The sequence below is a fragment of the Phacochoerus africanus genome, chromosome 1 (genome assembly GCF_016906955.1).
Source record: "Phacochoerus africanus isolate WHEZ1 chromosome 1, ROS_Pafr_v1, whole genome shotgun sequence".
Lineage (NCBI taxonomy): Eukaryota > Metazoa > Chordata > Mammalia > Artiodactyla > Suidae > Phacochoerus > Phacochoerus africanus.
The window spans coordinates 14,115,591-14,141,836 of NC_062544.1; the positions used below are offsets into that span (position 1 = coordinate 14,115,591).

Below are 26,246 nucleotides of genomic sequence, written 5' to 3' on the forward strand. Positions count from 1 at the left end.
GGCTGAATCAGAGCTACAGCTGCCAGCCTACACCAAAGCCACAGCAAGCTGGATCTGAGCCGAATCTGCGACCTACACTGCAGCTTGTGACAACACCGGACCCTTCACCCACTGAGCCAGGTCAGCGGCTGGATCCACATCCTCATGGATACTAGTCATGTTCTTAACCTCGCTGACCCACAAGAGGAACTCCTGGTTCCCCATTTAAGCTTTGCTAATCCCAGAGTATCTGAGCCACTTCTAATGCGGTCTAGGTTCCCAGTTATTTTTAAGTGGCTGAGAAGAGCTAGTTGCCACCCCTGCCCCCCCAAAAGGATAGCATTATTCAGTGACCTATGGTATGTCTTAATCTCCTCCCCTCAGCAAGACCACGCTCCCTAGTAGAAGAGCTGGAGGAAGAGCAACTGAGCTGAGCCCCACACTAGGCTGCTGGCCTCAACCACTCTTCCAACTCGGCCCCGCTTGTCCTCCCATCTATAAAAACAAGATAACGATGCTGCCTCATTATCTAACTGCACCATGCCACCTGCCCCCATGGCACCACCCCTCCTCATGGAGGTGGGCAGAGGCCCCACACAGGCCAGGCACTCACCCTCTGTGGGCATAGGCCCACTGTCGATGCTGCCCCCTTGGCCCGGGGTGTTACAGAAGGGCGGGGCCCAGCCCCGGAAGCAGTGGCAGTTCTGGTTGTTGTTGCAGACCTGCGGCAAGGGCAGGGCAGAGGTGTCAGCACCCTGGAGGGCTCTGCCCTCCCATGGCGCCTGCCCCGGTGGACATCTCAGAGAAGCCCCAGAACCCTGGGCACACGTACCCCATGGCCATTGCACTTCTTCCCACAGCCTTCTGTTTCAAAGAAGGAAGTGTTCCTGCATTGCCCCTCGAAGCAAATCTGCAGTGAGGAGGAAACCAGTCAGTACAATGAAAGGGACCTGTCGGCAATTACAAAACAGGTTTTGCACTCAGAACATATGGGGTTCAAAAAGGCAGCCTACTTCACGTTATTACATGAAAAATGGCAAGAAACCTAAAAGGCCAAGGACAGGATGGTACTTAACTGAATTCTGCTATTACTTTTGTGATTAGGGAGAAAACAACAAACACTATATTGTTAAAACATTATAATAATAAATATGTTATTTCATTCTGTATTACTGCATGTTGGTTATATGTTAATTGCCAAGTTGTATATTAATATGCACTAATTTAAATATTATACTTAAAAATAATGACCATGGTGACACCTGTCTACTTCATGCCACGTACTATATACCAAATGCTTCATTTTTTTTTTTTTTTCTTTTTAGGGCTGTATTTGCAGTATATGGAGGTTCCCAGGCTAGGGGTCAAATCGGAGCTGCAGCTGCCGGTCTACGCTACAGCCACAGCAACACCAGATCCAAGCAACAACTGCAACTTACACCACAGCTCATGGCAATGCCGGACACTTAACCCACTGAGTGAGACCAGGGATCAAACCCGCGTCCTCATGTATACTAGTCAGATTAGTTTCTGCTGAGCCACAACAGGAACTTCTCTCACGTCATTCTCATAGTTACCTCTGAGATAGCTTCCATTATTTTCCCCGGGGTTCCCTGACTCCTGGTCTGGTTCATTTTTTTAAGTAAGATATAATTAGTGATGAGGATGAAAGGGGTGACAGCCAGCCCTGCTACAGTTTACAGGGATCATCTCATTTAATCCTTCTAACAATTCTACGGGGTGCGTCCTGTTCCTACTAACATGCTTTATAAAGGAAGCCACCGAGGGCGGGAGAGGTTAGGGAAGCTGGGATTTGACCTGGGCATCCTCCCTCCGTGAGGTGAAGACTGCCACGTCAGTCACTGCCCTCTGCAGCCCGGCGCTGAGTGAGGCAGGAGGCGGGGACTCACGTGGTTATAGCCGCACTTGGTCCCCGTCATCACCAGGCCGGGGTCCAGCATGTCACCCTCCTCCTCGGGCCCTCGGTAGACATGGGTGCCCCGACATCGGATCTGCCTCCCGTTCATGATGATGGTGGTGTCGATGGGCACTGCATTGGACTCCAGGGGCCGGGCCTCGGAACTCTGACACTGGATCTTCCCACACTTGGCATCTCTGGGCCCGAGAAAGGTGGGAAGGAGATGGGATCAGAAGCAGGGGAAGAGCTGGGGAGCCAAAGAATTCCAGTCTTTCTTGGCTAGAAGAGCAGGCTTGGATGGGGAGGAGGCAAAAGGACAATGTGTCTGCCGCAGGGACTCAGGAGAAAAGACCCCATGTGAACTCAGACCAAGGCTAGGAAACTAGATCCTTTTCCCCAAGCAGATCTAGGCTAGAGAGCTGGCCTCAGGAAGTCCTCTCTACTGCAAGGACACCTGCCTGACCTGAGCAACCTGCCCCCTTATGCTCCTTGCAGCCCCACGCATCCAGGTGCTGCAGCCAGAAGCCTGGTATCATTCCTGACCTCCCATAATCCCTCACTCCAAGTTCAAGCCATTGTTAAGCCCTGTAAACCCTCCCTCTTATACATCTACCCTAATTTACATCACCATGCTCTCTCACCTGGACGTCAGGAAACTGATCTCCCTGCCTCCAGTCTTGCCCTGTTGGAGTCTAATTTCCAGACTGCTGTCAAACCAAAGTCCAAACTCTCCTAGCCATGCATTCAAGGCTTTTCGTGATCTGGTCCCCGCTTAACTAGCCAGGCTCATTTCTTAGCAGCCCCCTCCCCGTTGCACTCCAAATTATACCTTAACTATATCAAATTGCTATCAGTTCTCCTTACCACCCTTTTTTCTCTACTCGTCTCTCTGCCTGGGACACTCTCTCATGTGCTAGGATTATTCTCCATCCTGTTTAACTAGCTAAGTTCTGCAGATCTGAACTTAGGCATAACTTCCTTTAGGAAACCACCTTGACCAACTAAGATTGAGTTGAGTGGCTCTTGCCATATTTCCATTATTACACTATATTGTTAAATTCCATGTACTCAGTACAGTATCTGGCACATGGTAAAAACCCACAATAGATAGTAGATGGGCGGGTGGATGAATGGGTGGGTGGACAGATGAATAGGTGGGTGGATGAATGTTTGAAATGAATGACGGGCTATTCAGTTGAGGGTATGATTAGTACCCTGCGGAAATGACCCAAGAGGGCTGATTCCCTGCCCTACTATGAGAAGGTCCCCAAAGGAAGTCTGACCAGCTTTCTAGTAGTAAGCACAGCCATCCACACCCTCCCTCTGACTTCCTCAGGGCTGAATGGTGCATTGTCAAAAGGGCCTGGAAGAGCTTCATTTAAAGGCCCAGCTCTGGGGCCAGCCAAGCTGCTGAGCTGGGTGGGAGTGAGGACAGACCAGAAACTGCTTTGTTACCCTCGTCTCATGGGGTCTACCCCACGGTCATCACCTCATGTTGCACTTCTTGTGTTCCCCATTCAGGTCCTTCCCACAGTTTCCAAAGGTGTCCCCTGCCACATTCACCTTCTCGAAGCAGAGATCAGGAGCAGGCCGGGCTCCTGGGTGGGCAAGAAACATTTATCAGTACACTGATAACCAACGGTAGAAGTCAGAAACCCCCAAAAGGCAGAGCTAGACCTTGATAAAGTCAGGAGGTTAGGAAAGTTTGGGGAGGATGGAATATTCAGCCTTTTCTTCCTTTACCCCATCAGTTATCCTCCCCCACCTTCTTAAGACCTACCCATAGAATAAGGGTCTACATCAGCTCTTTACCTTACTGAGGTTTTATATCTGTGGGAGGTTTGTGTGCTAAGCTTCCTCTCTAATGAAGAAACCCTGTCCCACCTCAGGTTTTATAAAATAGGTAAATAACACAAAATTTTAAAGCATGTCTTTGGACTTTTTCTAACTAATCATTTCAGTTCCTACTTCCCTACATCCTGGCGAAGCAACCATAATTAAGAATGTATCTTCTAAAGATAATTTTATCTCGACCTTCTAGATACAATTCCTGTGTACCTTCTAGAGATAATCCAGTTAATAAAGAATGGCAGCATATTCTTTTTTTTTTTAAGGCTGCACCTGTAGCATATAGAAGTTCCCAGGCTAGGGGTCAAATTAGAGCTGCAGCTGCTGGCCTACCCCACAGCCACAGCCACACCAGATCTGAGCGACATCTGCAACCTATACCACAGCTTGTGACAACACTGGATCCTTAACCCACTGAGCGAGGCTAGGGATTGAACCCACATTCTCACAGACACTATGTCGGGTTCTTAACCCACTGAGCCACAATGGGAACTCCAAGAATGGCAGCATGTTCTATTCGCTGGTCTGCATCTTGCTTTTTTCATTTATCACAGGAGATGATTTTATTTTTTATTCAGCTTCAAACAGAGCTTCCTCCTTTTCTTTAGCTGTATAGTGACCCAATGTATGGATGTACCAGAATTACTTTAATCAGTCCCTAATGAGGGATTTATAGGTTGTTATTGGTATCACTAACCATGCTGCAATAAATATCCACATAAATTCACCTTCACATAAACATGCAAGTACAAATATAGGTTATATCTTGGCGTTCCCTTGTGGCACAGCAAGTTAAGGATCCAGTCTTGTCACTGAATTGGCTCAGGTCACTGCTGTGGCATGAGTTTGATCCCTGGCGTGGGAACTTCCACATGCTATGGACGTGGCCAAAAAAAAAATGCAAGATATATCCCTAAGTAGTAGTATGGATGGGTCCAGTGATAAGTGCACTTAAAATTCTGGTATCTCCAAATTGCTTTACACTGGAGTTGTACCTATCCATTTCCTCACACTTTCTACAACACTATATGATGACTGTTCTTGTTGTTAGAGTAGTATTATTACTATTATCTTATTATATTAATTCTTTGATCTTGGCCAATATAATACATGAAAAAGTCCCATCTCGCAGTTGTTATAATTTGCTCACAGCTTAAGGACCATTTGCCTTTCCTTTTCTGTCTCCATCCTCTGCCTATTTTTATTGGATTGTTCTTATCCATCCACTCTGAGAATTTAAAGGCAACAAGGAACTAAGAAGAACACTGCCTCTTCCTGGAAGTCTCCCCTAAGGCACGGGGATGACAAAAGGTTTTATCTGGAGATGCCATACTGAAGCCAGGATTCTAAACTACACCAAGTGCCCAAAGGGGGAGGCTGGCTAGGGAAACGGTGGGGTAGGAGGGCCAATCCCCCCAGGAGAGCCTTACCAGGACCCCACAGCTGCTGGCACTGCTCCTGGTAGGTGAGGCACATGCCATTGTAGCAGTAGGCCTGGCCACCCTCGCAGGGGGTGCCATCCATCTGGTAGAAGTTGGTGGGGCAGTGGGGGGACTTGCCCGTGCAGAACTCCGGGAGGTCGCACTGTCGCGCCTGCTCACGGCACAGTGTGCCAGGGGCCAGCAGCTGAGCCAAGGAATGAGAGGGAAAAAAGTCAGTCTCCCACCTGCCTCCAGCCCTCCCAGCAAGGGCTTGCAAGCATCACTCTTGTGGAACAGAATTTCCCATTACCATTAATTCGGAGTGCTTTTTATATGACCTCATTAAATATGAATAGTGACTTGGATTTTTGAGGTGGTTTCACAAATGCTTAATCTTCATAGTATACCCTTCATAATCTTAAGAAGAAAGAAAGACAGACTAGGTATGCAGCAAGTTACAGTTTACTAAGTGCTTTAGTAACAACAGCTACTTTAAGGAGCTACCACCTAAGTGCCCAGCACAAATATTCCTTCGTTTATATTTCATGATAGTCCCATGTAACATAATTATCCTTATTTTATAGATGATGAAACCTGAGGCAGAAGAGGCTAAGTAATGTCTCTAAAGTATCATGATTAGAAATTGGCAGAAGAGCCAGGCCCACTAATACATATGTACAGATACATACACAGACACACACACCCAGAAACTAGCAATCATACATCTTTGAATTTACAAAGCTCTCTAGCAATCATGCATCCCCATTATTGAGCTAAGTACATTACATACACTCATCTCATGAGATCCTCCCAACACCCAGGAGCTAGATACTGCTATTTGCCCCACTCTGCAGATGAAATGCACACTGTGGGCAACTGGTAAGGATTGAATTTCCACTGAAGTCATGGAGCCTCCCCAGGTAGGCAGTGTTATCAGTATTCTTCCATCTTACAGTTAAAGGACTGAGACTCAGATGGGTAATAGGCTGCCCCAAATCACACCCAGGGCTTGAACTGAAGATCTCAGACTCCTAGCCCCGTCTTTCCCCGACACACTTCTCCCCAGCAACTCATTTCCAAGACCCGAGCTGAAATCCTAGGACAGAGATGGGTGCTCTCCATGCTCATTCTCAGGCCTTAGCCTGAGACTCAGAGGACCTGACACAGCACAGCCTCCCTGGGGTGGGGGTGGGTGAGCCATGGTTCATCTTAGAATCAAACCAGAGGATGTTCGAGTTTCCCCCGGGCCAGGCAAAGAGCGCTTTGTCTGAGAATAACGCCCCTCCCCGTTCCTGGGTGACCCCACAGCACCCACAAGACCCTCCCAAGAGGGAAGGTGAGAATGGGCCAGCTGAACAGCTTGCAGAAAGCACAGAGCCTCAGTGCAGGGGTGACCATGGGCCGTGTGCATCCCTCTACCCAGGAGCAGGAGAAGGGCAAGGGACCCACTCTGGAGCCAGCCTGCCTGGGTTCAAATCCCAGCTCCTTAACCAGGAGGGGGAACTGTGTTTATGTGCCTGTAAGTGAGGTTAACAACCCTCTCAAGGGGTTTCTAGAAGGAATGTTCTCATCATGCACCTGAACAGTATCTAAACCTAGTGAGCACTCAACAAGTGGAGGGTGCAAGATGGGCCCACAATCATTTCCAAAACTGTGGGGCCAGATGAGCCTCAGACGTCATGGGTTTTAGAAAGCAGACACTACACAGATGCACATGCATATGTATATATATTTATATACACGTTACATATGTATGTTACATAACCCCACTGCCAGGCCTAGGATTATACTTTATGATCCAACACAGTAATATCTCTGCAATGATATTTAATATTCACTGTAAATGTGATTGTTTTTAAAGACTATAAGCCTCAGGTCAATTCTGGTCAATTTTTGCTATCAAATTAAAACTATATACATTTTTTCAGTTTTTAGAATTTTCTGAATCTCAGAATTGTAGGTAAGAGATCGTAGACCTATAACAAAATAAGGGGTAAATGTGACATGATTTTCCACGTCAATATTAAGAGCGTGGGCTCCAGAGTCAGGGAAGCCTGGTCCAGCCTCTTCCTGGCTGTATGATCCTGGAGAAGCCAGTTATCCCCTCTGAGTCCCAGTTTCCTCACCTTAAATTGAAGATAGTAATATGCATTTCATGGGGCTTTTGTAAGCACCGAGATAACATATATAAAATTCTCTACAGCACGCCTAGCACCGAATAAGCAATCTAACACTATTAATCCGAATTGTAATGATGAGCTCCAAATCAATACTACTCTCTCTGGACACTTGCTGTTTAATCTCCCATCTTCCAGGAGGTACACACAGCCTTCAGGGATGACAAGAACTCCATGAGGCCCAGTAAAGAAAATGGTAAACTTTGTTCAAGGGTGTCTTTCTGGCTCCATGTTTCTGAAACTTTGGCCTCATTGCTTCCCCAAGATAAAGGGTGAATCCTGGACATCACCCCCCCCCCACCCCCACCCCCAGCAGATCCTTCAACGGTCAAGGTCAGAACCCTGGACAGAGAGAAAGGGGCCACTTACCTTACACCGGTGACAGCAGGAACCGTGGGCACACTCTGCCCCCTCTCTCAGCGTGCAATTAGAGGCATTGCAGCAGGGGTTGTCACACTCCTGGGGAGGCAGTGGGAGGGCTGTGAGCCTCTGGGGCAGCAGGGCAGGGAGACAGCAGACTAGCAGAGTGAGGGCCTTTCCGCCCTCCCCTGCCCCACATGCCCCTGGGGCCAGAAAGTCACTTGAGAGCTTTATCATTAAGGGCATGAGCATGTATTATAGAAAATACACACACGCACTATCATAGTGACACACATTTGGGACACAGCTACATTTTATTTATTTACTTACTTATTTAGGGCAGCACCCATGGCATATGGAAGTTCCTAGACCAGGGGTATATCAGAGCTATAACTGCCGGCCTATGCCACAGCCACAGCAATGCGGGATCAGAGCCATGTCTGCGACCTAACCACAGCTCACGGCAACACTGGATCCTTAACCCACTGAGTGAGGCAAGGGACCAAACCCGGGTCCTCATGGATACTAGTCAGGTTTGTTACCACTGAGCCACGATGGGAACTCCACAGCTATATTTTAATTATGAGTCTTTTTCTAAGCATTTTCATATACACATATATAGACAGATACTATTTCATAAAATCAGACTACCTGAACTGCCTTTTAACACTATCTGCCCGTTTCTCCTTGTAGTTATGGGTTCTTCTACAACATGACGGCTAGCATAGTATTACACCACATGGAAATTTTGTGTAAATTTCTCTCATGCCCAACACATCAGCCAGAGACCGTGTTGTCTACCTGCCTCCCCCACCCCCCAAGCCCAGGCCTTCTTATCCACAAAGAGATCTCTGAACGGTTTATGGCAGCTCCTGGGCCTGCTTCCCCAGATTTCACCATCTTCTCAACCCTCGCTTGCTCAGACCTTTCTCCAGGGGTTCTATGCTCTCCTCTCTCCCTTCCTGCCTACCAGCCCTGATCTGCCAACACACAGCATGAGGTTTAAAGATGAGATGCCCAGTGACTCCACGTGTGCTCATCATTCTCTTACTACAGTTCCAGGCCCATCCGTAAGCCACTTCTTGACAACCCGCCAGGCTCCGTGCGTGGGTCTAACACAGCAGGATTCTGGGGCCAGATTATGCCTATTTCACACATGGGGAAACCACGGCTCAGACAAATCTGAGGGCTGGCCAAGACACACCCTGGCAAGTGTGGGAGCCGAATTCAAGCCATGTCTGCCTGGGGCCCACCCTGGGCCTATCTCCTCATGACCGTCACTGTCCAGGTCTGGCTTGATGGAGAGATATGTGCCAGACAAACATCCACCCGCCTCCCCCTCAGAGAAGGACCAAGGGCACTTCCTTTTCATGAATCTCCCACCACCCTGGGCTCCAGGTGGACTTGGTTCCATCCCTTCTAACACACAGTGTCTCTTCGCCCATCAAGGCATGGTTCCCCCTCTAGCTAAACGTGCCTTCCCCTGTTGTGCTCCTTGCTGAGGCCCATCTCAGCCTTTGGATAGGGGCTAGGGGTCACACTCCCGATGGAGGGCAGCCCCTTCACATTACATAGAGCTAGTGCTTCCCACAGTTGTATTTATACATTTTTACGATTATTTGGTGTATGGTTAGGCCACCCAAGATGGCTGTCCTCTTGCTCTCTCTGCAAAGAGACCAGCGCCTGCCTCGCCTAAACGCTGTTCACAAGACTGACCTTCCTACACACTTGCCATGTGACTGTTCTTACCAAAGGGGCGGTGAAGGGCATGACCCCCTGCTGGTTTTCCTTGGCAACTAATGAACCAACCCTGTAACTGGCAGTCTCCCCTTCTCCCTGCACCTGCTGAGGAGCAAAACCTTGCTACCACACTGTGCCCCTTGTCTGGCCACACACAGTGGGGTGTCACTCTGGGATCATGCTTCAGACGTGTAAGCTCCCCTACCCATTAATCCAGTGATATCTCTGTCTCGGTCTCCAGGCTCTCTGTCCTAAATCTGGGCCAGCACAGGCGCTGCAGGCCTGCGGGGTACAGTCCAACATCTATGTCTCCCCAACCAGACTATATACTCCAGAAGGACAGCGACCATGTATGTTTTTGATACCCAGCTATTTTCCTCCCCCTAGCACACCACACAGGACTGCATACTCAGTATGTATTTGTTGAGTGAGAAGCTGGTCTGAATGTGGGCCAACTGGCCAAGCCCACTCACAGGCTGCTCCTCAACCCCACTGGGCCCTCCATGATAACACAACTCTCCTTTTTGAAGGGCTGATCTTTCTGAAGTCATGGTGGTGAGCCTTTAGCTAGTTCTTATTATGAAAATTACATGCTGGCATTAAAAAGAAGCCAAACCACAGAGAAGCTTCTAAATTAAACAGTCTTTTCCCACATATACAGATCCTCAATCCCTCCCTCCTAGCTTACTCTTAGAATACTCACATATTCTCTCGCAAACTGTTTGCATGTTAACATATATATTTTTATCCTTCGAAAAATAGATATGGAACTCTCCAGTTCTGCTTTCTGCAGAACAAGCATCTGTTAAAAATGACAGAGCCATGCTGTATGCCCACCACACTCATTTTGAAGATCAGAAAGGAGGAGAGAACTACATACCAATAGTTCTGCTCCTTCCTCCTAGAAGTCTCTTTCCGATTTGACAGCCCTTCCTACATCCCCTTTCAATCATCCCTTCTCCAGGGCAAACAGAATGAGCTTGTTATTCTAAGCATTCTCATAAGTCCCGTGCTCAAGTTCATATATCCAGCTGCATGGCTTTCAGAATCAATTCAGTGCAGCTGCAGGGCCAAGGAAGCCACCTGTAGTTCCCCTGGCAAAGACTGTGGTTTCTGAGTAGACCAGATACTCAAAGGAGAACTCTACACCAGTTTGGACACAAACAGTGTCAAACTCAAACTGGGAAAATCTATAAAAATGGTCCATATTTAAGGCTTACTCCTCACATTGTCTTTGTGATGGGGTCTTTGTATGTAGGAAATGACTATGACTAAGAAATTCTGAATTGCATTATCTTTGACCTTGAGGTTTAAAGCCAGTGCAAATTCTCCCCCTCCCACTTGCACCAGCACGACACCTTACCTCTTCCTCCCCACAGTCACACTCTTCCCCATCTTCCAAGTACCCATTTCCACATCTTCGGCCACCATACAGTGTCCTGGTGTCCGGCATGTTGGAGAGACACATCCCACCACCTGACTGCAGATATCTGTCCAGCTCCCTCCTGTTGCATCTATTGAACACTCTGGGAAAGGGGTGCCTGGGGGAAGAACATGGTTGGAATTAGCTGGGAATGGCAGCATCAAGCAGCCAAAACAGCATCAATCCTGCTGTCCATTTAGCTGATTCCAGCTGGACTCAGACCCCACATGCATCATGCCTCCCTTACAACATCACCCATAAATTAACTTTCTAAGAATTAAGAAATATTAACCACTCCATAACGCCTTTTCCCCCTCACTGCATCGGGGGATTTATTTGAGAATGAAGAAACAACTTCAGCCCTTTTCATGAAGGGGTTGCAACAAATAAAAAATAATTGGCCTGTTACAAGAGGTCTCTTGAGACTCTGAGTTGAATAAAATTCCAGCCAACCCAAACTTTTCCTGAAGCTGATATTAGATGGAGATTTTCCTAGAACAGAAGACCAGGCCAAAAAAGGCCAAGTTCATGGGCTTAGTTTCTTTGTTGGGCCAGTGATCTGATCTCTGTTTTAAGGATGCAGGCAGTACTCCAAACTCAACCAACTCACAAACACATGGTCTTTATCACAAGAGTATGAAAGGCCCTGGATCCCACTATTGGGGAAAGGAATAAAGAAATCATACACTCCCTGGTGGCAGGTCAGTACCACCATTTGGGTCTATAAAGGAAAGGTTATCCTGATCCCACTTCTCTGAACCAAGCAAAGGTTTAACACGGGAGGGTTTCCTTCAGTTTTCAAATTTGCCACAGGGAATTTGTTACTAATACTTGTTTAACTACTGAAATTTGTGAACAGCTTAAAAATACATTGAAGTAATAATTAATATAACTCTCTCAACTGTTTGTCCACAAATATTCTTTTCAGATTTGGAGAGAGAGTGGTAGACTTAACAGTGAACTCACAGGGATGTGAGCATGATCCATAGAGGTGTATCCTGCAGGTCAACCTCATCCTTGGTGTGTCACAACCAAGAAATAAAGAGAAAACACTGGACACTGGAACTCTGAGGAAGCTGCAGCTCCTCTTAGAGACAATGAAATACCATTCCTTAAGAGGCAGACGCAAGTCCTAATGGTTTGAGGTGGGAGGAACACAAGCTCCCACCATGATGCCTTCCAAAGAATGACTTGGGTCCAGCAAGAACCCAGTGCTCTTTGCTGGGGGTGGAAAAAGGGGACCCCCTTCTACTCTGTTGGTAGGAACGTAAGCTGGTGCAACCACTATGGAGAACAGTGTGGAGGTTCCTTAAAAAACTAAATATAGAACTACCACATGATCCAGCAATTCCACTCCTGGGCATATATGAAAACAAAACTATAATTCAAAAAGATACATGCACCTCAGTGTTCATAGCAGCACTACTCACAAGAGCCAAGACACAGAAGCAACTTAAATGTCCATCCACAGAGGAATGGATAAAGAAGATGTGGTACATGGAGTTCCCATTACGGCTCGGCAGTAACAAACCCGACTAGTATCCATGAGGACACGGGTTCAATCCCTGGCCCCGTTCAGTGCGTTAAGGATCCGGCATTGCTGTGAGCTGTAGTATAGGTCGCATACGTGTCTTGGACATGGTGTTGCTGTGGCTGTGGTGTAGGCTGGCAGCTGCAGCTCCTATTCAACCCTAGCCTGGGAACTTCCACATGCCATGGGTGCAGCCCTAAAAAGTAAAAAAAAAAAAAAAGATGTGGTGTGTGTATGTATATATACATATATATATATATATATATATATATATATATATACAATGAACTACTACTCAGCCGTAAAAAAAGAATGAAATAATGCCATTTGCTCAACATAAATGGACCTAGAGATTATCATCATAAGTGAAGTAAGTCAAAAACAAATATTATATGAAATCACTAATATGTGGAATCTAATGAAAAATGATACAAAAGAATTTACAGAACAAAAATAGACGCAAAGATTTTGAAAACAAATTTATGGTTACCAAAGGGGAAACATGGCTAGGGGAGATGAATTAGGGGTTTGGGACTGACACATGAATACCACTATAAAATAGGTAAGTGACAAGGACCAACAGCATGGGGTAATCTCCTCAATACTGTGTAATAAACTATATGGGAAAAGAGTCTGAAAAGGAATAGATATATGAATAACTGGCTGACTTTGCTGTACAACTGAAACTAACACAACTTTGTAAGTCACCTATACTCCAATAAAATTTATTTTAAAAATTAATTTCTCAATCAAAAAAAAAAAAAAAAGAGGAGTTCCCACCGTGGCACAGAGGAAACAAATCCAACTAGGAACCATGAGGTTGCAGGTTTGATCCCTGCCCTTGCTCAGTGGGTTAAGGATCCAGCGTTGCCATGAGCTGTGGTGTAAGTAGCAGACTCGGCTCAGATCTGGCGTTGCTGTGGCTCTGGTGTGGGCTGGCAGCTATAGCTCTGACTAGACCCCTAGCCTGGTAACTTCCATATGCCGTGGGAGCACCCTAAAAAGACAAAAAAAAAAAAAAAGACCCCAGTGCTCTCTGTTGTCTGAGTCCAGACACGAAATAGAAGTCCTCTGAAGCAACTCCAGATCTCTCAGAGACTCTGGTTTAAAGATCCCTCACGACTACAGGGAGATGCAGCTTCTATGTTCTTGTTCCTTGTGGTCAATGCAGCCTATAAGTTTCCTGGGGAGTCACTGTGGGGCGTGTGGATATGTCCCTTCCTTTTCCTTATTCCTGAGGCTACTTCAGCACCTTCAGTCAAAACTGGGTCCTAACACCACTCATCATACCCCACTGAGATGAAGAGGTTAAGGCTTGTGGCTGTTATCAAAATGACTCCTCAGCAAAAATTCATCAAGTGGAAAAGAAACACGTGGTCAGGCCAATTTTATAGCTGAAGACCCCCCAAATAGAAATTAAGTATATCTAAGATTCCACCACACCAAACCTCCTACTAGACACCTGTGCTCCTTCCACATTTTGCTCTCTTGGTCTTCTTCCAATGTTTGTGTTATCAGAACCCCCTTTTCTATTCAAGGCCCCCACCAGCAGTATAACAATGGCTCCTGGGGCCTTAGGTTGCACTGGCCTCTAGTGCTCTGCCCTCCTCCCCATCCTCACCTTCCTGCTCCACTCACCCAGTGGCAGCTGCCATGATGCACCCACCATCAGCAGCGCTGGCTGAGCAGCAGTCTGCAGAATCATGGCTCATGCCGAAGTTGTGGCCCATCTCGTGAGCCATGGTGGCAGCCACGCCAACGGCATTCTCAGAGTGGTCCTGCTCAGGGAGAGAGTTCAGGTCAAGGACAGCTCCCCCCTTCAGTTCCGCCTTTTCTTTAGCCAAGCCTCACAGCTCTCCCCTGATTCCATGATTGCTGTGTTCAGGCTCAGTAATCCAAGCCTGTGCTCTCAACTGCCCTGCTGCATCTGTCAATAAATATGGAGTAGACAAATAAGATGGATAGCAGGCTCCTTGCTATCTGCTTCACAGGTTAGAAACGAAAAGTCCAAAGACTCTCACAAAGCCAGAAAGAACTTCAAAAGAAGGCAGTAATTTCCTAATTATGACTCGAAGACATGCCTTTGTTCCATGAAGTTATGCGTTAACACAAGATCTAAAATAAAAGATTTTTACCTCTGTATCTTACTATTCCCCAGCCCTTAGTTTGGAACATGTGAGAGATCTAGTGATATATTGTTAGTGTGATTGCTTCAGGATTCTCCTGAGCCTGAAAAATGAGAATAAATTGCCATAAAAAGTATTCATCCCTGAGTACTTCCATCTTCTAGAACTTAATGCCTTCATTTCAAACAAATTTGTTCTTCTTTATTCCCAAGCTTCTTTCTTCCTGCAATAATTATTATTATTATTTTTTTTTTTGGCTGTGGCTTGATGAGAGATCTCAGTTCCCAGACCAGAGATTGAACTTGGTGCACAGTGGTGAAAGCCCCCAATCCTAACCACTAGACCACCAGGGAACTCCCTATGAAATCTTAAAAGATGACCTCCTGTCTTGTGAGGCAGTTTTCCACCTTTTACAGCATCAGTACATTGGTTGAGACTCACCATGTTGACGCCTCCAGACTGGTACACGGAGCACATGGCCATGAGGGGGGCCAGGCCGATGGTGGTGCCGTGGAAGGACATGCCCCTGCGGGAGGGAAGGAGAGGGTGAGTGGGGTGGGGGCTGAGAGGGTGTCCCAATGTGCCCAGGAGTGGGCAGCCATCATGGCATTCCTTGTCCCCACTGACACTCCCAGATGAGTCCCCAGGGGAGAGGTCCTGGTATTCTAGGCCAACTGGACAACTGCCAAGTCACCACACCTCTCACTTCCTCTCACCTACTCTCTCTCTGCTCCAGAGAAACAGAAGAGAGCACAAAAGGTCACTTCTTCCCACAATAAGCCCACAGCCCCATTCCCTGCCTGGAAGGAAATGGGCTGGGCATGCAAAGCTGCATCCCATTCTGCTGCAGAGGAAAAGGTCAGGGGGGGCGGACAAGGGAAGGGTGGCACGGGTTCTGATGCTGAAGTGAATCATGCCCACTTCCGCCAGCTGCCAGGGTTCCCTGCCACATCCCCAGCTCTGTGGTCTGTGTATAGGGAGGGGGGAATCTGGGCAGCAGCTGTGGGGGCTGATGCTTCATTTCTGCATCACTCCCGGGCCAAGGAAACAGATGTGTCCCATCAGGAGCCTCACAAAGGGCAGCTGGGGCAAGGATGAGCTGTTTCTGACTTTGTTTTACAACTGTGATCCTCATCTGCTAACCGCCAGCTACTTTCTCCCAGTTAAATACACCCTTTTCTCAGCTGTCTATATCCAGGGCCAGGGCCAAGAAATGAAAAAAATACCAGCATTTTTATGCATGTCACAAACATGAAACGTAAAGGATCTACATGGAAATGGATCCCATCATGCTTTTACATCTCCTTGTTTGTCTTCCTACCTGGACCATGATACCTTAGAGAGCCAAGACCATCTCATTTATTGGGGGTTATGAGAACTTAGTATAGAGTCAGACACATAGTGGGTGCTTAATTCATGTTCGCTGAATTCAAGGCAAACCTCTCTTCAGAAAAACACTCTGCAAAAAAATACATAAAATGTATGCAAATCTCTATGAAGCCCTATTAAGCTTAGCTATGACTCTGAGGAAGTCCTACTGGAAAGTGGATTCAAGATCTTGCCTATAGCAGGATACCAGGCTTTCAAGGTTCAGACCCAAAGTTTTGGTAACCAAAGCTTTCCTAGGTGAATGTGCCATCATGAAGTAAGCATGCACAGCCCGGGATGTGGGTACAGCTATTTTTCCCTGGTCTCTTTTAAAGAGTAAACAAAGGTTTAAATGACTGTTGTTTCAGAGAGATATTTAGGGAACAGGAAAAGTGGTTTTATTATGTATGTGCCTTTTGTTGTAACTTCCTCAGAATACCTTTGGACGTCAACACTAATAAATACCAGATAATCACCGTGGGGGACTGTCATAGGCCACTGTGACCCCCATCAGTGTCTGCTCTTTTCTCTCTGGGACTGAACAAACTCCAGCACAACTGCCCTCTCCTTGCAGGTCTCCCTCCCCTCAAACACATGGTTCCTGCACGATCAGCCACTCTGACCATCTCAAAGTCTGCCCTCACCCCCTAGAAATGACATGAAGGATAAGCCAAGGAGGCACCTCTCCTGTGTCTGTTTTGGGAAATTAACTCCTGCACTAGAACAAAGTGCCACAGAGATGGCGATGAGCCCCTTATAAAGTCTGTTTCGAAGCATCCATGGCCTATAGTCAGTCACTTCCCAAAACTGTTTCAGACACTCAACTAAATAGGTCTCATTTTCTCCGCTAGGTTGTAAACCACCCCCGCTTTTTTTTTTTTTTTTACTTTTTACTTTTTATTATATATATATTTATTAAAGTTGATTATACAATGTATAGTTGATCTACAACGTTGTGCCAATTTCTGCTGTACAGTGCAAACACTTCACAGGAGTGCTACGGCTCAGGCTTTTCAGGATTTTCCTGGGCATGCTGGGTACAGAGCCCATGCCCAAGGAACACCTGGTTACCTGGACTGAACTGGAGAGGTAGGATGGTCTAGTCCAACCAACACTCAGCACTGGAAAGAAAGGGCAGACAGCACATGCTCTGAGGGCAGGGGCTCTGCAGCCACGGCCAAGGCGACGCAGAGGGAAAATGCCACTTACGTGATTAACTGTGCGTTGTCGTGGTTCTTCTGGGTGAGCAGCTTGCGCCTCCAGCTAAGAAATGACCAGAGGGTAGAGTATGGATTCTCTGAGACTTCACACATATTCCCGTGAGTCCACACTTCCAAGCCCACCAGTGCAATCCGGATATTCAAGGATCGGTAAAACTGCAAACACATGGAAAAGCCACAGCATTGTCTGTCAACACCACCTGAGACCTGTGAGCCCTTGCTAGCCCAAGTGCTCTGGGCGGGGATGCCAGCTGTCTCTTCTCTATGTGCCTCCAGGGAAGGAGGGAACAGGTGTTGCCATTTACAGTTCTCAGAAGGGGGGCATCCTGAAGCAGGCAGAGCGATCTGGTGGTGGAGCCAGGGCGACTTGGCCTAGGGAAACGAAGACTGAGACAGGACACAGACTTGCTTTCAGACATGGACAGGGCTCTCAGGTGGAGGAAGGATCAGCATTATCGCACCTGAGCCTGAAGCAGGGCTCAGTCAAATGAACAGGAAGACACATTTCATTTTAAAATAAGGGGGGAAAAAAGGTTTCAAAGCTGAGAACTAAGACTTGCCGTCATCTGTAATAAGTACCCTTGGCCTGACTGGTACAATTATCCCTCCCAATTCCTTACATGGCCCTTATGATTTTTATAGATGTCTAAAACGTGCCCTTACATATGGGCTTTTTAAAACAACTTTATCAATTGGTATATATCACAGAATCCACCCATTCTAACTGTACAGCTCAATATCTTTTAGTAAATTCACCAAACTGCAAAGTAATCACCATAATCTAATATTAGAATATTTTCATCCCACCAATAATATCCCTTACGTTCGTTCACTGTCATTTCCTGTTTTAACCCCCAGACCCGGGCAATCACTAATCCACTTTCCATCTCCATAAACTTGCCTTTTTTAGGCATGTTCTATAAATGGAATTACACAATATGTGGTCTTCTGTGTCCTCTTTCATTTAGCATGTTTCTAAATGAAACATTCGATCTGTCTTGTGGCCTATATTAGCCTGTCATTCCTTTTTATTGCTGACTAGTATTCCATTGTGTAGAAATTCTATCTTGACCAAATTGTACATGGCTACTTTATTTTAAGATGTCTCCCACTCATCTTGGAAATAAATGGGTATAATAAATGATAAACATAGAGAGGGACGAGCTTACTTTAAAAATTTCCTTCCCCGTCACTAGAGGTTATAGGTTTTGTGAAGGATACCACAAACAGGTTGCAGGTATTAGGCTGCAAAGTTCCCAGAGAATCTTCAGGGTTTTGTCCAACACAGAAATCCTGAAATTCTATAAATGAGACCTGAATCTTGGGCTCCTTAGGGCTAAGAGGTATATCTAACCTTTACGACACATACATACATCTTTCATCTCACATATGCATAATAAGGAAGAGGGGGTTTTCTGTGAAGCTAAGTACTGGAAGGTATAGGAATAAGGAATCCTTTGACTGGCCTATCCTAGAAAATAGAGGCAGCAAAAAAAAAAAAAAAAAAAAAAAAGGCAATCTCAGGTAAGCCTAGGTCATGTGAGCAGGAGATGTCATCTTAATCCAAAGTAACAGGTACCGCCCCAGGTAAAGTAACAGTCATAGCATCAGCGCTTACCAGGCACTTTCTACTGAGGCTTAGAGAAGTTCAGTAACTTGCAAAGTCTCAGCAGGAAGATGATGGAGCCAGGAATAAGGCTTGGGTTATTGGACCTCAGAACCTACTCAGGATGCTACACTGCCCAAGTACAGCCATATCTACATAGCCAGAGAAGCAACTTGCCCTCAAGAAACTGTGGTGTAAATGGCTCCACTTTCAGCAAAGTATCAGCTGACTTTCCTGTTTTGTGCCAGATTAATCACTACAGAAAAGAAAGAGTTTGGAGTCCAATTTGAACTTTCTTCATTAGGGAGGTTTTTGAGGACTTCAACTTGGCTTTTTCACAGTTAAGGAACAACATTTTGCATTGGGCTCATGATTGAGCAGATCAGTTTAGTTCACTTCAGTTTTAGTTCCATAATAGTTCAATTCAAGTGACTGGGTCAGCAAGCCTCGGAGATGTGGGTTTGCCTTCCTTCCTTGCCTTTCCCAGCTGGGAGTAACTGACCTCAGCTGCAGATAAGAGACCCAAGGCTGCTTCACAAAACAGGCCAGCCAGCAAGGCTGGGGGCTTCCAGCAACAATGGGGTTTGCTAATGTCTCTTCTCCTTCCCCTTTTCACCAGCACCCCTGGTTCCATCACCCAGACCAGCTGCAGAGTCCGCAAAGGGTCTCCAGCCAACTCTCCCACCTGCAAGGTCTCCAGAACAATAGGTGTCACATGGGTGACATCAGGGTCTGGCCTCCTGGATGCCCCAGGGAAACAAGCTCTCCTTTTTTTCCCAGATGTTGAGTGTTTGGGCTGTGGGATCATTTAGATGTTATTGTTGAGAGAGCTTGAAGGCTAGAGAGAGGACTAGCCTATGTCCCTGGAGTCCCTCCTTCCAGGAAACGCCAGTGTTTGACTTTCACCTGTCACTGACCACTAACTGGCATTTCTAGTCATCTAGGGCAGAACAAAAACAAAGGGCATAGATCTGCCTGATGACTTCAGAACACTAAAAATTTTGCTTGTAAATCCTTGAAAATATTTATGCTCCCTTCCTTTTCCTCTAATGTTTAAAAAAAGAATGACTTCCTCTTTAAACTTGGGATCCATGAATCCCTATCAGGCCCAGAGTTAAGCTTCAGAAGTTGTTTGAGTGCCCTGATATTGTACAATAAATGTGATCAGAGTCTCAGACCTGCAACCCCCAACACATTCAAATCTACTTTTTTTTTTTTTTTGGTCTTTTTAGGGCCAAACCTCTATCATATGGAAGTTCCCAGGCTAGGGGTCGAATCGGACCTACAGCTGCTGGCCTACGCCACAATCACTGCAATGCCAGATCCTTAACCCACTGATCAGGGCCAGGGATTGAACCTGCGTCCTCATGGATACTAGTGGGGTTCTTTACTGCTGAGCCGTGACGGGACTCTAAATCTACTTTTAATTGAAGATTATTTCCTACTCGTCTATCAAGAGGCTACTGTCATTCAAGATTATTTATTCTATTGCATTTTGCACTGCCAAGTCTCAAACCAGCCCATGCTATTAAAATTCAAGAATTTGGGTATTTCCCAAGAGCATGTTTAAGAGAGCCTGACCTGGGAGAGTTAACCAACTATACAGCCTTTCTAAGAGACAAGACCCAATCATTTTAGAACTGTCTTACAGATGGAGATGGTGCAAATTGGCCCCCAACAACCCACTCATCAACTCCTAAGGCAGGGATGATGAGCAGGAGTAGGAAGGACAGTGCTCTGGGTCCTTGGCCTTGCCTCGGCTTTGCGAAGTCTAACTGTATTAGATGGTGGAAAAGGATTCCATCCGAAAAACAGACACAATCTAAAGCCACTGATTTAGGCCAACCCCTCTATGTTGTAAATTTAAAACAAAACAAGACAGCAACCCAAACGAGACAAGTTACTGGGCTAGGTCCATGCAGATGACAGCTTCGTGACAGATGAGCCTCTGTGGCATCGCTATGGCCTCCCAGAAGCTGGTGGGGTGGCCAATCCAGCAAGAGGCAAGTCACATGTGAGCTCCTGCCTACAGATCCTCTAAGGTGCTGGCACCTTTCCCACAAGTACACACCTGGTCTCACCTTATCAACGTAATTGGCGATCTCCATGAGCTTGTGTTTGGTGGCGTCCTGGTCTCGTCGATTCTTCTGAAACTAAAGGGGGAGGGGCAAACAGAACCAGGTGAGACCCCAGAACCTTTCCCAGGACCCCTCATGTGCCCCAGGACTTGTCTCTGAATTCGTTTTCATTTTCTTCCATCTTCTATGACCAGTCATTTTTGCACAACTGTCTCTCTGACATATCCAGTGTCAGCTCGGGAAGGGCAGAGCCTGGGTCATACCCACCTTGGCATCTCCAACTACGAGCTCAGTGCTGGCACATAATAACCATGCAACAACCAAGTAGTGAATTGAACTGTCTTCCTCCAGCCCTTGAAGTCAAGCTTGTTCTCCAATCCTCCTGATTAAAAGGCATCCTGCAAACTTCCACTGGGGCTCAGAGAGGAAATGATCCAATGCCTGCCTTGGTCATTACCCCAGCATGGAGTCACCGCCACAGGGATCTCACAGCTCCCCCCCCCCGCCCCCTCCTCGCACAGGATCAGTCAACACGGTTGAATTGTTGCTGAACACCTGCAACGTGCAAGACATTGCACTTGGCGCTCAGCAGGACACAGTGTGAGGACCTGGTCCTAGCCAGGAGCTTCAGTTACAACCCAGAGAGGAGCAGAAATAGCAACAATGGCAGATTCTATATTTAAGGTGTATGCAATTGAAATGGACTGAGAAAACCTGCACTGAAATAACTGCAACAGGAGGCCACAAGAATAACCCAAAAGGGGTGCCAGCGACAAAGACCGTAAGACCTCGGCAAAAAGGCTTCACCTGGCACTCCACTCAGATCAACTGGCAGTGCCTTCTACAGTGAGAAGGATTCTGAGACTGCAAGGGGCTATGCCGAGGAAAGAGAGTTACGCTCAAAGAAATGTCTGCCATGGGTCTGTACCAGGAGGAGCACGTTTTACTAGGTAGCCTGACAAAAAGGATAGATCACGCCTGCTTCAAAAGTGTAGATCACTTGCAGCTGCAATGATAAGGAAAATGGGCTACAACTGCAACCTAAACTTGAAAATGATAGGCATATCCTATACGCTGCCATTGTTGTACAGAATCTGGGTATCTATCTGATTTGCCCTGGGTATACCCTATACGTGTGACTTCAATCCAAACCTTCACATCCTTCCTCCACCACATCCCACAAGAATACCCAAGAGAGAAACACAAAGATGAGCCAAATAAAACACCCTGGGATATTCGTCCGGATAGGGGTGTGTTTCAGCCATGCTATGGGGAGAAAGCCGTTTCCTATTCTCTCACTGTTTTTGGACCTTCTTGGGCTTCCCGGGAACTGTGACTCATGAGAACTGCAATTATCTCACTTTCATTGCTTCTACAGAATTAAATTCAACCTAAGACTCTATGACTTAGACCTTTCCAAGGTGTTAATCCTCAAGTTTCTCATTACAGAATCATCCCATTTCTAAATGGTCTCACTGTACAGGAAGAGGTATATAGCATTTACTGAGTATTTATGAGAATATCAGAATCAGACTTCATTGTCTTTCAAATATATTAATCCTGTCTTCAAACAACTGCTGTTTAAGTAATGTGTCTGTCTCTTAAGAGCCTTAGGGAAGAGTCAGCAAACTTTTTCTGTAAATGGCCAGACAGTAAATATTTTAGGCTTTGCAGCCCTAACTACTCTGCCACTATAGCTTAAAAGCAGCCATGGACAACACATGTACCAGTAGACATAGATGTGTTCCAGTAAAATTTTATTTACAAAAACCTGGGGTGGGCTGGATTTGGCCATGGGCTATAGTTTACAGACCCCTGATGGAAAGAAAAGAGTATCTCTCATCTTTCACTTTCTAGGGTGACACAAGCCTTAAAACATGGTGCATCATCACCTGGTCTTCTCCAACTGCCCCACATCCAGTCTGTATCACGTAAGTCCTTTGCATACTGTTCTCACAGCCATGCTGTCTCCTCCTCCAACGTCCCATCTTGCTCATCCCCCACCTGGATCTCCCATTTCACCTATGGAATGAATGAACTGAGAACCACCCCAGGTGCTCCCGCCTAAGCCCAGAGAGCTGCTTGGTTCTTCTTCCTGCTGAAAACCCTCTCTCCAGGTGGAAACATCACTCCAATCTCTGCCCCCTGTGCTGAGTTCAGAGCCCAGAGGAAGAGCCTGTCCTATCTCAGCACCAGGTTGTAAATCACAGATATGGCAGCCGTTCCCTTCCCTGTCCTCCCATCCTCTCAGATTAATTAATTGTCAGGAATACATGTCTGCCTGCAGAGGAGAGGCTGCTGGGAGAGGGGGAAGAGACGGTAGGGGGAGGAGGGGATTTGTGAGCCTGGAAGCCCATCCCAGCCTATGACATCCCCTGCCCACCCTCGGCGTGAATCATTCAAAGCCCAGGACCCTGAGAAGCAAGCGATTCCGGATCCAGCATCCATCCAGCTGCATGAATCATGTCCTGTCACGAATGCCTGAGAGGCTGCTGCAGGAGGCACTCTCCTCTGGACCAGGAAGACAGCTCTAGGCAATGCGACAGTCCTGGAGGCACCTCAGGCATACACTTTTCCTCTTGGGGATTGGCTGTGACCCTAGAGGTCAGGAGACAGAAGATGCCCAATCCCTACCCCGCCCCACTTCTCAGCTTCCAGACTCACACTTAGTGGGTTTTAAAACCTTGCACCAGGAGTCTGTAGGGAAAAAGGCAGGGCTGAGGGGAGCATCGCTCCACCCTGACACTAGAGCAGCTGTGTTTCTACACGCTTAACAACTGGGACCCTAGGAGTTTTCATCAGAGCAAAGAATTCTGTGGTTACAAAAAAAAAGGTATTAGATGATCTTAGTTGCAAAGTTTAATGACAGCCTGGAGTTGGAAGAGCTCAGCTTTCTTCCAGCCACCCCCCCACCAGGGCAGTTCCATCAGGCGGGAGCAAGCGCCGTGAACTCCGGCCAGAACTGCACAGCCTCCCCTCTTAAATCACCTTTCCGTTCTGCTCCACACATGGCTCCCCCATTATGCACACACAGCAGACTTTGGAAAAAAGAAAACAAAAGGAAAAAAAATAGAAAAGAAAGGCTGCTGGAAAACACCAATACTGACGTCCATTAAAAAGCACAACCTCCCTCAAAGCAGACCAAGACATTCTCTTGGCCTGGAGGGCCTTTCGCCTCTGCTTCTCCAATGACTCTGTGTCCTTGCAGACACTCAAGGGCCACCTCCTCCTGCCACTAACACTCGAGGGCAGTTCTTCCAGCATGAAATCTGGTGTTCTTCCCTCTACTCTGCACTGCCTTCAGGATCTGTGCTGGGGGATCATGGATTAGGTAGAGAATGAGGCATCTGGTGTTGCTGGTCACCAAGCCATTTGGATGCTGTGAGATGGACAGGAGTGGGGGTTCTGGTGGGAAGGGAGCCCCAGGCGAGGTGCGGTGTTAGAACGTGGGAGCACTCAGCTCTCATTGTGACCTTCCATGCCTAGAAGATGTGCTCAGTTATGTGGCTGAGCCACTGCAGCAAGTGAGAATGAGGCAAAATTTGGCTAATTTAGGTACATGGGGCCCCCCCGGCCTGAACCCAAGCATATTAGGAGTCAGCTTCAACATCACCACCTCAGAAAGCTTTTCCCAATTCCCAAAAGCACAGTGGATCCCTCATTACCTGCACTGTATATTCCTCTACAACGAACCATCCTGGGAGTCGACACACTTGGAACTAAAGAGTGTTTGTGCTGCTGCTATAACCTCAGAGATGCGGGGGCAGGTCTATTGCTACCTTTTGGGGCCAAGCACTGTGCTTGGCACATAAGAGAGAAGCAAGAAATCAACAAATAAAGGAAATGAAAGGGCAAGAGCCATGAGTGGTCATCAAATGTTAGAAGACAGGGCCCATGAGAACCTGTCTCATTGAGGAATATGGAATTAAAGGCCAAAGAGCTATTCTTTTATGTCAGTGGTTCTCAAATTCCCTTTCATCAGAATCACACAGAGGGCTTGTTAAAACATGGATGGCTAGGAGTTCCTGCTGTGGTACAATGGGTTAAGAATCCAAGTGCGGCAGCTTGAGTCTCTGTGGAGGTGTGGGTTTAATTCCCAGCCCAGTGCAATGGGTTAAAGGATCCTGCACTGCTGCAGCTGTGATGTAGGTCACAGCTGTGGCTCAGATTCAGTCCCTGGCCAGGAACTTCCATGTGTCGCAGGTGCAGCCATATGGAAGTTACCGGCCAAAAAACCAGAAACAAAAACATGGATCACTAGGCCCCAGCCCCACAGTCGGGGATCCAGTACATGTGGAATGCAGCCCCAGAATCTGGATTATCACAAGTTCCTGGGTGGTGTTGGTCTGGAAACCACGTTCTAGGAACCAAAGCTTAGGTTCCCATTTGGCACCAATATGGTTATCAAAATGGACCCATACTTTAGCATGAAAATTGTATTCAATCAGATGAATATACTTATTATCGTTGCAAGTATTTTAAAATTTCTATAGAGAATTCACGGACTTCCTAATAATAAGCAACAAATCCTAAGGGTCTTCAAATCCAGTCCAAGAAATGTCAGTCCAAATAACATAATTTGTCATGATATTCTGATTAATGTATTGAGCTAGAAGAGACTTTTCCTTGCTCTTTTTTTCCCCCAACTATGTTTAAAATAGCAAAGAGAGGAGTTCCCGTCATGGCTCAGTGGTTACGAATCCGACTAGGAACCATGAGGTTCAGGTTCGATCCCTGGCCTTGCTCAGTGGGTTGGGGATCCGGTGTTGCCATGAGCTGTGGTGTAGGTCGCAAAGGCAGCTCGGATCCCGAGTTGCTGTGGCTCTGGCGTAGGCCGGTGGCTACAGCTCCGATTAGATCCCTAGCCTGGGAACCTCCATATGCTGTGGGTGCGGCCCTGGAAAAGGCAAAAAGACAAAAAAAAAAAAAAAAAAAAGAGAGAGCCCTTGGTCAGATTTAAGGTCAAAATGACATGACAAATCAGAAAAAGATGAATGCTTCAGCATTTCCCCAAAGCAGTTTAAAGGTCGGAATGGAAGCTATCAAGAAAGTATTTTGATGTTTGTTTGCTTTTTGTTAAAACCCATTACCGCCCCCTTACCTCTGCATAATCAGCCACAAGGTAAAGCTCCACATACTTCATGGAGTGTAAATCTTCCCTTTTCATCTAAGAAAGAGATATAAGCAGATCAGAGCTACAGAAATGGTGGACTTGGACTCATTTCAAAAAAAAAAAAAAAACTGCTCAGAAGTGGTGCTAGTTAATAAGCAGTGGACCTCCCTCCTAAGTCTGTACTTAGGTTCTAGCAACCCCAGCCTGGGTCGCCATCACCCCCACTATACCTGCTGCCCGCCATCCCGGGTGTCATTGAGGCTGCACTGGGACAGTGGGTCCAGTACTTTATTCTCAAAAACTAATGAGCTGGCTGCCTAGTACAGACAGAACAGAGG

At 46.7% G+C, this 26,246-nt stretch overlaps 1 protein-coding gene across 5 annotated transcripts in view; it reads right to left on the minus strand.

The window, feature by feature from the left end:
- ADAM19 (ADAM metallopeptidase domain 19) overlaps positions 1-26,246 on the minus strand; it is a 98,887-nt gene that overhangs the window by 24,317 nt on the left and 48,324 nt on the right. For 3 of the 5 annotated variants that reach the window (XR_007134481.1, XM_047777152.1, XM_047777245.1), the window contains 12 exons: positions 25,897-25,962; positions 20,799-20,870; positions 17,101-17,267; positions 14,965-15,049; positions 14,036-14,175; positions 10,807-10,984; positions 7,713-7,802; positions 5,176-5,371; positions 3,387-3,495; positions 1,890-2,094; positions 812-889; positions 593-701 (listed from right to left, as the gene is read on the minus strand). Coding sequence is in view for 4 of the 5 variants with exons in the window: in XM_047777152.1 (XP_047633108.1) it covers positions 593-701; positions 812-889; positions 1,890-2,094; positions 3,387-3,495; positions 5,176-5,371; positions 7,713-7,802; positions 10,807-10,984; positions 14,036-14,175; positions 14,965-15,049; positions 17,101-17,267; positions 20,799-20,870; positions 25,897-25,962 (1,495 nt within the window). In the remaining variant the exon portion in view is untranslated. The remainder of the gene's footprint in view (positions 1-592; positions 702-811; positions 890-1,889; positions 2,095-3,386; positions 3,496-5,175; positions 5,372-7,712; positions 7,803-10,806; positions 10,985-14,035; positions 14,176-14,964; positions 15,050-17,100; positions 17,268-20,798; positions 20,871-25,896; positions 25,963-26,246) is intronic. The other 2 variants (XM_047777336.1, XM_047777429.1) reach the window with 2 other exon arrangements.